The sequence below is a fragment of the Python bivittatus genome, unplaced genomic scaffold (assembly GCF_059951505.1).
Source record: "Python bivittatus isolate LINGU-HERP-01145 unplaced genomic scaffold, Pbiv_v1 ctg000580_np1212, whole genome shotgun sequence".
Lineage (NCBI taxonomy): Eukaryota > Metazoa > Chordata > Lepidosauria > Squamata > Pythonidae > Python > Python bivittatus.
In genome coordinates, this window is record NW_028277087.1 from 22254468 (window position 1) to 22267480 (window position 13013).

General features: G+C 37.7%; 1 protein-coding gene across 7 annotated transcripts in view; it reads left to right on the forward strand.

Moving 5' to 3' along the window:
- The window catches only part of BRF1 (BRF1 general transcription factor IIIB subunit), a 231271-nt gene that overhangs the window by 100143 nt on the left and 118115 nt on the right, over positions 1 to 13013 (forward strand). For all 7 annotated transcript variants that reach the window (XM_088149756.1, XM_088149755.1, XM_088149754.1 and 4 more), the window contains 2 exons: positions 4346 to 4495; positions 6272 to 6365. In XM_088149756.1, the coding sequence (XP_088005882.1) occupies positions 4346 to 4495; positions 6272 to 6365 (244 nt within the window). The remainder of the gene's footprint in view (positions 1 to 4345; positions 4496 to 6271; positions 6366 to 13013) is intronic.

Genomic DNA, 13013 nt, shown 5'->3' on the forward strand with positions numbered 1-13013 from the left:
AATTATAAATCCACAAGAAGTATTTTCAGGCAAAGCCCCTTCTTTATTAGTGGAATTGCTCAAGCAAGCAGGGTATCAGCTAAGGAAATGGGGTTTAATATAATAGTTAATAATTGACATCACAGGAAATGAGAAACTGGTATCTCCACTGAAGAACTGGAGAACATAGAACAAAGCTTGGTCACTTGGTTTGAGTTGGTTTCCAAAATACGTGCATCTCTTCAAGTGGCACTGAAAAGAGCAAATGGGATGTTGTTGATTTTTAATAGGATAATTGCTGCACGTCATACTGCACTGCTCAATATATGAAACTGTTGTCCTGAATGAAACCTGAAAGCCCATAATCTGACAAAAATGTAATTTTACTGCATGCCCCAAATAGTTATCTTAGTAACTAAAAGAAGATAACTAAGCCTATTAAATATAGTCTGTCTAGAGCAAGGTATCAAACTTTTCAGATGATGATGATGATGATGATGATTCCAGGAACTTCTGATCAAGAGGTAACAAAGTAGTGAACTCTCATTAAACTCCATAAGTTCTTGCGGAACCCTAGGGTTCCATGGAGTGCTTTGGTTTAAAGGCATGTAGATTCTCCTGGTATTAATTTATAAACCTGTTCAGCTATTTGTATGAGTTATTTTTTAAGAAGGTATGTTGAGTGGAGGACCATCCCTCCTTCTCCCTTTCCTCCAGAGTATGTCACTGCAACTTCTGCCTGTTCTCTCTCTCTCTCTCTCATCCATCCATCCATCCATCCATCCATCCATCCATCCATCCATCCATCCATCCATCATATTTATATAGCTACCCATCTCATAAAATGTGACTCTGGGCAGCACACAATAAAAACATTTAAAAAATAATATAAAAAATTAATTTAAAAATTAATATTACAATTAAAAAAAGGCAAGGAGAGAGTGACAGATATTAACAAAACTTTTCACAAGTTCCTCAAGACTCAGCAATGCACCATTCCCTTGGGGCCCCCAAGCCTGATGACATAGCCAAGTCTTGAGGAACTTGTGCAAAGTTAACAGGGATGGAGCCGGCCTGACCTCTGGGGGGATGATGTTCCATAAGGAGGGCACCATGGCAAAAAAAAGCCCCTCTCTGGGGCCCCACCAGATGTAGCTCTTTAGCAGATGGGACCTGCAACATACCTCTTCTGCCAGACCTGATGGGATGGGCAGATATAATTGGGAAGAGGTGGTCCCTCAAGTAACCGGCCCCATGCCGTGAAGGGCTTTAAAGGTAAAAAACAGCATCTTGAATTGGACCCAGAAGAAGACTGGCAACCAAGCTCATGGAGCAGAGGTGTAACGTGCCATTCTAGAGGCACGCATAACTCCCTGCGCTGCTGCATTCTGCACTAGCTGAAGCTTCCAGATACTCTTCAAGGACATCCCCATGTAGAGCGCATTACAACAGTCCATCTGGGAGATGACCAGGGCATGAGTGACTGTGAGCAGAGCATCCTTTTCTATACACCTTTCTTGCTTCTGGTTCAGCAGTTCAGGGAGATGCCAATTTTTAAGGGACTGGATTTCCTATGATGAGGTATTTTATGTTGTTTTAAACATACTGTATAAGGATTGCAGTATCTTTTGCCCATTCCCTCTGGAACTAATGGCAGTTATAACAGGGATTGGAAAACAGTAGAAAACAAACATGAAATAGGTCCTTTTTTTTTTTTCTTAATCTGCGCTCAGTCGTTACCGACTCTGCAGTGACTGCTTGGACGAGTCCTTTTTTGCAGTAGAAAACAAACATGAAATAGGTCCTTGCTTAGGGCTAACATATCTGGGCTGCAGAAATCTGAATGATCACTAAAAAGGAGTTTGTTATATCTCTTTGCTTCCACCTATAAACATCATCCTGATTTTGGCAGCTCAGATATGGTAGCCCTACCTGTGCCCTGTGCCCTGTGCCCTGTTACTACATGGCTGTTTTGCAGTGAGAAATTAATGTGGGAGATCCTGATAACTTATTTTCTCTTCTGTTTCGTACTTTGGCCCTTAAGTGCTAGTTCTTGGTTTGGCCACTATGTATCAGCTTGCATTTAGGTGGATGGACAGTATAAATTATTTCAGAAATTATGATTCAAACATATTATCGTAGCATTCTAAAATGGTTTAATTTCAAAGTGAAATAATAATAGCTTTAGCTATTGATGATGTAAAGCTTAAGCTCAAGCACACACCCCTCCCCAAATGATACATGATCTCTATATGACAGGACCTCTTGATACTGAAAACTGGCAGCATTCCTCAGTAAAAAGCTTTGGAAAACATGATTGTCTCCTGTCAGTTCCTAATCCTAACTAGAGCTGTCTTTTTGTAACCTTGGTAGCTCCTTCTACCTCCTGGCAATATATTTTAATGTCTTGGTTACTGGATATATTTATTATGGTTGGGAATAATCAGCAGTTCATATTTTCTCTTGTTATGCAAACAGTAACTTTAAAATCTTGTTTTCTTCTTTCTGTAACATTGAGGAACAATTCCAGGCTGGACCTGTAGTGTTTACAGCATAGCAATGTAGCATAAAATCATTTAAATTACAGCTAGCAGCTATATAGTCTAGGTAGAAATTGTATGTACCTGCAAATCATTCAGGAGACATTAATCCATATAATCAAAATGGAGCAGATAAATGACACAAAGGTTACAGTCCTAAGTAACTTTGCACAGCTGTATCTTTGTGATAAATAATCCATCACATTTAAAATTCTCTTCAAATAATCCTTGTTTCAGGGACTAGAAATAACTTATTACTAATGGTGTTATTTTCATGGCATAATGGGTATCCTTTTTAGCATATAAGAACTCTCAGCCAACTTGATTTTTTTATGAAAGCTTAAGTTAAATTCAGGAAGTTATTCTTTTGATTTGGTTCTGTTGATGACTTCGAATTAATCTTCAGTTAAGAGGTAGATATGAAAGTAGAATTAGTCTGTGTGCTAATAGTTGGAGCTGGTTGAAACATTCATCCATATACAATGGCCTTGGAAGATGAGAAACTTAACACTGCACTTCTGTAGAAGCGAAGCAAAATAATTTTATCTCTGTTAATGTGGAATTTTTAACTGAAGTGATATCTTCAAATGAGTCTCAAGCAATATTAAGTTGCATATGGGATGATTCTCCTCTTGCTTCTCATCCACTTGGATGAGGGTACTAATTGTTAGCATTAGTACCCTCGTCCGGGTGCTTCCCAGGTATGTTTGGGGTTATGATTCCCAATTTTTCATGCCATCATGGCTTTACAGCATAGAAATTTTGTGAGGTGTAGTCTCAACAGATTTGGACACTTATAGAATGGTGTAGACAGGTCTGTGTGATTCAGGACATATATATTCATTGCCATAATTGCTGTGTTCACATTATCCCATTCTGTATCACAGAGCTTTGATGTATGATAGACTTTGGATTTGGAAATATGGAATCAAGCAACAATTAATTTTAGGGATTGCCCATAGTAGCTATGAACTATGTCAACACTGATTGATTGGAGCTGTTTATTCTGCACATCATAGCTTATGCGGAAATATATATTTGTAAGTTTGGTTGGTCTTTTTTTAATCATGTGTCACAATGTGTTCTACTTGGTTTGCAAACTTAAACTATGCAGCTCTTTTTCTACCTAGAACTGATTTCCTCAGCCATTCTGTGTTGCCAGAACATCCAGGATGAGATTTGACTTATGTTATGGCAATACAGCATTTGTATTTGTTTCTACTGAATACCTGAAAAGTTTCATAAAAGATTATCAGTTTTAAACAGGCAATGAATAGGGATGGAAAATGTGAAACATCCCTCTTTCATTTTCCTTGATCCAAAGTAGCCACTTCCTACAATATATTTTTTTAAAGAAAGATTTGTGTGTGCATCTCATGTGGCGTTTGGTATCTTGGCTGGTCCATACAGTTAGAGTTCACTGATATTTTAACAACCCTATTCAGCAATATCTTTCACCGAAAAGTGTTCATTGTCAGGCATGTTCTAATGAAAGGGGTGGTGAATTTTGAATAGTGCCCCCTCCCCTGGCAGTCCTTGCATATCTGATTGGAACAGTGGGGAAAATGGTCCTGGAAGTTTCAGAGGGCAGAGATAATCAGCAAAACATCACCTTCCATTAGTAGAGGTTTCTACCAGAGCAAAGACCTTCTACTTGCAGAATGATTCCTTCTGTTCCTAATACTAGATATAATGTCATGTCTGTGGCTGGAGAAACAATAGAGTGAAATGTTTTCTGTAAGTGAAATAAGAAATCTGAGGAGACTCTGTGTAGAAGAGGAAAAGTTGTGGTTGGTAATAACTGATTCTCATTTTGTCTTTGGCAGATCCGTGTTTATATATTCCTCGTTTTGCACACATGCTGGAGTTTGGTGATAAGAACCATGAAGTCTCCATGACAGCTTTAAGGCTCCTGCAGCAGATGAAGAGAGACTGGATGCACACAGGTCGACGGCCATCAGGGCTTTGCGGTGCAGGTATTGCAGAACTCATGTAATTTGAGTGTGTGGAGTAGCAACAGCTAGTGGCAAAGAAATGTGTTGTTTATATTTAATTTTGTAAGAAGCAGTTGCATATGTTCACCCTTGGAATGTCATGCTTTTAGGCAAATCCACATATATAAATTTAATGTCAAGATGAAGAAAGTTGGATATGAACTTTAGGAACTAATCTAACCCTTGGCCATAAACCAGAGTATCAAGGAGGTTATATTATTCCACAAGCAGAAGGTGCAAATTATCTATAAGGCATTATATAAAAGTTGTTGGGAACATGAAAAGAGTGGATTACATTGAGCATAAAAAGTCCTATGGTTTCTCATAGACAGAGTCCTGTAATAAACAAATATATTAAAGGTGTGTGCAAAAGAGATGGTTCAGTAGACTGGAGCAAGTTAGTCAAGCTACAATTCCTTTCATGGCCTACATATAACAACCTTTTAGAGCCAAAGTATATGCTACAGGTAGATGCATGGACCAAAACCCTAAGACCAATTTTCCTAAGGGAAAACTACTTTGGGAAGGGAATTCAGCTGGTAAATTGAAAGAGGTGCTTTTGCTTTCTCTGATGCCTTGGAGAAGCAAATATGTTTGAAGCAGAAAAGGGGAAAATGACTTACAGAAGGCACTTGGAACAGAGAAGATGTAAGTAGAAGGATTGTGTTGTACTTCCGTTTTTCTATACTTCGCATGTGACATCATGCTACAGCGGAGAGAAAGATGGAACTGTTGGACAATTCTGGCAGAACTGTTGAGAGACTTGCTCTATCAGGCTGTTCTCCTTCAAACTGATTACCAGAATAGAGCACCTGGTCCCTGGTCCTGCTTTTGCTCTTCTTCCTTCACCACCTCTTATTCATTTCTTTTGATTATAAGCTTGTGGATGGGGTCCTGTCTTGTTTGACACAGATACTAAGTAAGCCACTACAGCTAAGAAGTGTGGGATAAAAATACTTTAAAATAGTACATTAAATAATATATTTAGGCTTCTGAATGTTTAAAGTGAAGAATGCAGTATTTAGTTAATTTCCTTCCATTGATTGTTGAGGGAAAGGATATCTAGTAATTTCTCTTCCTTTTTCTATTTCTTCCCTAGAAAATTTGTTTTTAGTTGGTAGCTACCATTTAATAGTTCAATTGTGGCTTTCTTCCTATACCCAAGAGAAGATGAACAGAATTGTTGGGATACGATTTTTTCTGTATCATGGAAAATATATATTAAAGCATATCTCCCGACTTTAGCTTAAAAACACTGTTGAGGACCTCTGAACCTTGAACTGAAATATTGAAAGCATTGAATGATCTTATGCAATTACTTTTTATCGAGATAATTTTACTGATTATGTAAATATGGTAAAAATGGAATACGTGTAGCAATTTTGAAATAATATGGGAAAAAGCAAATGCATGTGCTATTGTGGTGTTAGGACATTTTTCCTTAATTCCTTAATCTTAATTCCTTAATCTGTGTGCACAGATATGTGTGTATGTGTGCAAGGAGGAGGCTCATCTAGTTGAAATAAGTTTTGAGGTGGAGTATTACACCATTCTGCTTTTACCAAAGTTTGTTTGTGCTGACTTAATATTTCTGCATGCAAAGTAAATTTTATAAAATTCAGAGCTAAACATCAGTATTTTCAAATTAATATGAGAATTAGAATTTCCAATGGCACTTGCATGACTTAATGTATTCCCTTGCTTCCCCCCTCCCTTAAGTGCCTTTTTGATGTGGTTCTTTCTCTTTTTATGTTCTAGCTCTCCTTGTTGCAGCAAGGATGCATGATTTTCGGCGCACTGTTAAAGAAGTCATCAGGGTGGTTAAAGTTGGTGAATCTACATTAAGGAAAAGGTAGGTCAAGTTTGTAATTTTTTTTCATATTTTACTTGAGCATTAGAGTATTTCTAAAGTTTATTATTTCCCCTTCTGGAAATAGATCTTTTACTATGCTTTGATTAAACAGTGTCTTATTTTGGGCCCCAGGAAGCGTGCCTTCTCTGTCACAGAGCTTGCCTTCTGGAATAAAGTTCTCCCTGAAATCTGGGTGGCTCCCACCAGGATGGCCTTCTAGAAGGCTCTTGTCCCAGGCTTTGGGTAAGCTGGTTGGAGCCCCTGCTGGATGTATGATATCTGTTTTATGTGTTGACTGGATTTGCCATCTGCTTGGTGTTTTATGTAGACTGTTATTTTTATATTGGTTTGTACTGTGAGCTGCCTGGAGTCAGTCTGGAGTTGGGCAGCACCTAAATTAAAAAACAAACAAATAAAATAAAGTGCAGCTGATTTACATAGAATTTCTTTTTTATATAACTTTTATTAGAGATTTACGTAGAATGTTATAATCAGTGGGATGTGAACAGTACTGCACACGAGAGTCTAATTGGAACTGAACCCAAATATTAGCTGCAGAGGCGGTTCTTCTGCCTCATATTTTTGAAACTGGAACAGGAGTTGGATTTCAGAAGCTGAAGTTTCATTGAGGAGATAGTGTTGCTCTGACAGCTAAATATGAACATTTATATTGGAATTAGCCACCTGCAAGCAACTGATCTCTGGATCTGATGTGTGTCATCCATATTCCATTCTATGACTAGACCAGTGGTTTTTGTTGCAGTCCTAGAACATGACATTCTGGTCTGTTATAGTTTTGTTTTCCTGTTAAAAGACTACTTCTTCCCAGTCATAACTGTAATGTAAAACTTCAGAGCAGAAGCTTGGTAAATCCAATTTTATGAGTTTACATTGGCCCAAAATCTCAGTAATGAACATATTTCTTTGGTTTTATTCTGAATACTTATAGGGTCTGCAAAAGATCACATCTTAAGAAAAGGATGTTATTTCAGTTACTCCTAACCAAAGTCCAAATATATATATGGTGCATGTGAATCTTTGGGCTTTTCCATAAATTACTTCTGGAAATGTATCTTTTTCTTTGTATGGACTGTCTACCTATTGTGAAATGAATGGGAAATGACATCCTTCAGGAAAGGGAGCTCGGTGTATACTTGTGAAAATCTTTGCAAAGTTCTAGTGGTCATGACACCTGTTTCAAACTTCATGATTTAATTGTAATAAACTGAATATAAACTAAAATTTTAGTTTATATTTCAGTAATAAACTAAAAATCAGGAAGACTTAGACTTTGGTGCTGGGAAATGTTTAAATAAAATCCATTTTTTGCACCCAGATAAAATGGAAACTGATTCTCCATGCAGTTGCTGAGGATAAAAGATTTCTATTAAACCCCAGGACTTGAAATGTTTAGTTTCAAGAGCATAGCTTATGTCAGGGTATTCTTATTGTTTTATATACAAAACAATGCCTATTAATTTTTTTTCTTGTCAGACATATTGAGTTTTTAAAACCAATTCTACTCTTTTTAATAATTAGCATTTACAGAGAACCCCAAGTTCCATAGTAACAGGAAACTTTCCCTGTTTTCCTGTTTACAGGAAAGTAAATATACAGAATTAACAATTTTGTATTACTATGTTTACAAAGTAAGTTTAAATGTTTTTCCTGAAATCAATGAAATTAATAGAAACAATTTAAGTCACCGAATGATTCCTATTTATCAATACTCCAATACTACTTTTGAAAGTAGTTGGGTTTTTTTTTTTACTATTGTAACCATAGATCCATAGCCTTACACAGTGCAAAAATCACTGAGTTAAAATACATATTAAAAAGAACAGGTAAGACCCAAAACTACTAATGATAGGATTGTACACATAAACTACGTAAGGCCTACAATAAATATGGCAAAAGAATCACAAAATTTCTGGAGTAAACAACTCTACAAAATATAACCCTCATTACTTACATGAATCAAAAAGTTGACATGGCTTTGAGCAGCTGCTCGAATAAAGACTGTCACAGCTGTGAAGGTCATCCTATTCTTAGGAAACAAATTTTCTAGGGGGTCAGTCAAGCCCGCTTCCTTTTTCAATATTGGAGCTAAATATTTCATAGCGGCTGCTAACGAGGCATGATAAGGTAGTAGATAATGAGGAATATCACCTTTAGTGCCCCATGCTATGAGGTCATAGGCAAAGGTTATAGGGAATTTGCCTATATTTTTTTATCCAATATAGCTAAAGCACCTCCTGCATTCTTTATTGTATCATGTAACTCCTACCAATTAAAGAAGGATACGTATCAAATAATTTCATTCAACTTGTTTTGCATAGCACACCGTAGAGCAGTCTTTTTTTAGATACATAAATTGAGTTGAATTGCTACACTAGGCATCCTGGATTTATATCTTTGTCTTGCTGTAAAATGACGAACAATGATTTGCATCCTGAGTATGTGTCATACATTGCGTATTTTTCCTCATTGATGGGATGTAGGCAATCAGAAGTTGACTTGCAGGTAGTCTCTAGATTAGAGATCCTGCCTTGCCCAGAGAAGTTGATATGCTTGGAGTAAAACTAGCTGTTGATTGTTTTTGTGTTATACCAGCCAAAATGTGTCAAAACTGGTGCTGTCCTTACTGTTGGCAAGGAATGATGCATGTGACACAGCAGCAGTCGGTACTAGTAACCTAGTTCCTACCTTGAGTATCACATTAACATAACTTTATGTGAAAGCCTCAGTTGACTAACACCATGATGGGAAGTGGAGGTCTATATCTTTGGGTCCATCTGGAGATGACTACAGCTTATGGAAGATTGTGACTTAGAATGTAAAATGAATATATGATAAAGCATATGAATCATCAGAGGAAATGAAAGAAAAATATTTGATATGCATCTGTGAAACCAAGAGAAAGGAGAAGGATGGAATAAATATGAAATGCAAGTGATCTGATACTATGGAATGGAATTGATACATACTATACACGAAGGGAAGTGAAGGTGTATTATGAACAAAAAGGCTAAAATGTCTGTCAGAAAGAATGAATTTGTGCCATCTAAGTTGTATGTCCATATAAAAATAGGCATCCAAAGGCCGGAGGTAGTTCCACATTGTGCTCTAGTGAATAGTGATAGTGGAATAATAAGGGATGAGTTTTAGGGAAAATTGTGCAACTTTCTAATGTATCATTCAGGCTTTCAAAATTCTGTTATTCCAGAACATTCTTCAAATCACTGACAAGTCTGTTTCTTGACTACCTCAAAGGGCCAACACCCTCATCTGTCGTCTTCTTTGTTTACAAGAACAAATCCTCTTACTTCTGGAGAAGGAAAGGTTGGGGCAAATCTTAATTTGGTTACATAACAAAAGTCATGCTACAGAAAAGATCTGTACTGGTATGTCTAAGCCTGTCTAGCATGTGTGGCTGGGAGAGGCCTACTTTTACAACAGAAACACAGTTAAGCTAACACCTCCAGCATTCATTATATCTCTCCATATCTTTCTAGCCTTACAAACTATCCTTGTTTCTGCCATGTTCATAGATAGCTTTATGCATTACCTTTTGGTCTTCAAATTTCTCACCTTTGTCTTCTGGGGATTTCACCAACTCCATCCACTTTCTCAGCCTTCCCCTTCCTCTTACTCCATTCACTCTTCTTTCATGAATTTATTTTGTGATTCAATCCTGTTTCTCTCCACACAATCATCTAAAAAGCCCAATGACAATGTTGCCCCACTATAAAGAATCACTACCTGTAAAAGAGCAGGTCCACAACTTGGGGTCCTAAACTCAAGATTATTGCTAGCTGAGCCAGTTGTGGCTCTACCTAGAGTGGGACAGACTTGCAGTGGTGACTCATGGTCTCACAACTACTCATCTGGAGTCCTGTGATATGCTTTATATTTAACTGCCTTTAAAGATTGCTTGAAACAACAATTGATTCAGAAGCAGCAGCCAGGTTATTAATGTGATGTATGTTCCAAGCCCACCATAGGCTTCTTATAAGTTTCCAAGTGAAATTAAAATACAGGTTTTAGCCTATAAAACTCTTTATGGCTTAGCAGTGAGGTACTTGTAGTACTGTTTTCATGTGTCCTGGGAGAAACTGCATCAGCTTGTGAAGATGGGGAACCATCAACAGTTTTCAATTGGTGTATCTGCGTTACAGAACAGCCCCTCTCTGGAGATTTGACTGGCCCCCGTGCTGCTAGTTTTCTGCAAGTTATTAAAAACTGAACTATTCTGGAGAGCCCTTGGAGCTTTAAGAGACCTGGATCCAGCACCCTCTTTCTCACAGCAGCTAGCCAGATATCTTTTGGAAAATCAGAAGCAAGATAATATCTATCTTCCATTTTTTTTATATTATTCTTGACTAGAAGCATGCTGCTTCTGGACTTACCTTGACTTACAACCATTGATAGACTGAAAAGCTGTCATTCTAATTGAATGGTTTTTAGCTGATCAACCTACTGATTTGTGGACTTATCCTCCGTGAATTTATAAGCTTCAGAGCAAGTTCGGGCATAGTAAGAACTCACTTTGAAAACCACCATTATAATTTATTTAAGCTTAAGACCTGCTGATTTAAGGCAATAATAAAGCTTATAGCTACTAAGATATTTTGCACAGTTTCCAAATGATTCAGAGGGATTATTGGTATACAGTGTTCATTTTATTTGAGTGATAGCAAATGCATTGAATTGAAATGGAAGCACATTCAGTTGAGTAGTTGTTTAAAATGAAGGAGAGTGAGTGCAAAATTTGTGCTTTGAAATGTTTACTCAGGTCATGCACATCAACTAAATTGACAGTGTTATTTACTTTGACAAGGTAAACGTGACAGCTGAATTATTTTCCAGGATCTATAATTACAACTGTATTTATCACAGATCCATAAAACATGATTGATGTTTCTCAAATAACCCCACATTATATTGCATTTATCGAGGGCATATTCAAAACAAACCTTTTTCAGTAAGCTTTCCTGAGCTCAATATTTTTTTTCTTGAAGCATTTAGATTCTTGAAATGTCATTAAGTAGAAGTTGGTTGAATTAATAAGTACGTAACTCTTTTTTAAATTGTGCAAGAATCTGTTTATGGAACAGAGGGCCTCTGACAAGTTACCTGAGATTTTATCTGAGAAAAAATCTGCATAGACTTCTCATTTGTTTTTCTCAGCATAGAGTATCTGAGAAGAGCTTCAGTTCACATACTTTAAATTCAGAATCTCCAGATTCAGTAATTGGCATCTCTGTGGCAAGGAAGGACCCCTGTTTGAACCAGTTGGATCAGTGGTCTTACTCCATATACAGCATCTTCCTATGTATTAGGCTTCCCACAAGCATACAGGAAATCTCTAGATACTGACTCTTCATTTAGAAACTGGCTTACTCAGAAAGCTGATACAACTAGTTTAGCTTCTTTCTTGTAGACAAAAACGAAACCACAAACAGATCTACCTACCTTCCTACTTTGACTAGAGTCAAAGCCTGTATATGTGTGTGTGTGTGTACTCTCGGCTGCTAATTCTAATCCCTTTTCTCCCACTTTTCTGAATCAACAGATATGTGGCCGTTCCTTTGCTGGCATTGTAAGGCATCTGATATATGTTTAAAATAATGGTTCTCTGTAGCTCAGGAACTCTTGGTTCCTGCCTCAACAGCTTTATTCATTACACCATTTTACATATCTACTTCTTCCTGTCTCTTTTTAAATCTGGAAGTGTCAGCGCTTCTTTTCCTCCCTCCATCTGGTTTTGATGGCTAGAAGGCATTTTTCCCTCCTTCCATTTCCATTTCTTTGATGGAGTTGGTGAGATCTCTTTCAAACAATCCTGACTGAGGATAATGGAAAGGGGAATTCCCATTTCTTCTTCAGCTGGAGAGATCTGTCCAGTTTGAGGTCTCTCCCTCCTTTCACCTGACATTGGATAGAAGGAAGGAGTGGTATATTCATCTTCATTATTCTTCAGCAGGAGCTCCTCTCACTCCAGAACTCTCCCTCTCATCTTCAAGTGGAACAGTCTCTGTTACTCTCTCATTAGTTTTACAAATAACTCTTTCTGCCTCCTCCTCGGAGTCAGAACTGCTGCAAATGCCAACACTTGATTGCATGGCCAGTCATGCAGCCCACAGTAGTTAGCAACCTGGGACCCCTTCCAAGGAGCTGTTGCCTCCCACAATGTTAGCAATCAGTGACCTTTTCCAAGGAATTAAATACTCCAGTCTTCCCCTCCTGCATTAAGAGTTCAAACTCATTCTACCATGAAGTTGGGGTGGCAGTGGTGGTAGGGCAGAGGGATTCCATGACCAGGAGTGAAAGATGGAAAAATGAATGTATTTTCAGTGTGAATGGAATTTATCTGTCCAGTTAGAGGGACTAGATTAATAAACTTGTCATTCAGCTTTTTAAATGATTCTTTGGAGGGGAGAAATGTGTTAGAAAGCCAGATGTGATCTTTAGCAACAGTGGGGGTGGGCTTTCTGACAAAGATGCTTGTAGGAGACCTGGGAGCAATCCATTTGATCCTGGGTGGCTTGAAAATCCTGGAGAAAATAGGACCCCTATGGAATGAAAGAAGACAAAGAAATGTTCAGCAAACAGACATAGGTGATAACTTGTAGGCAACCTGAACTG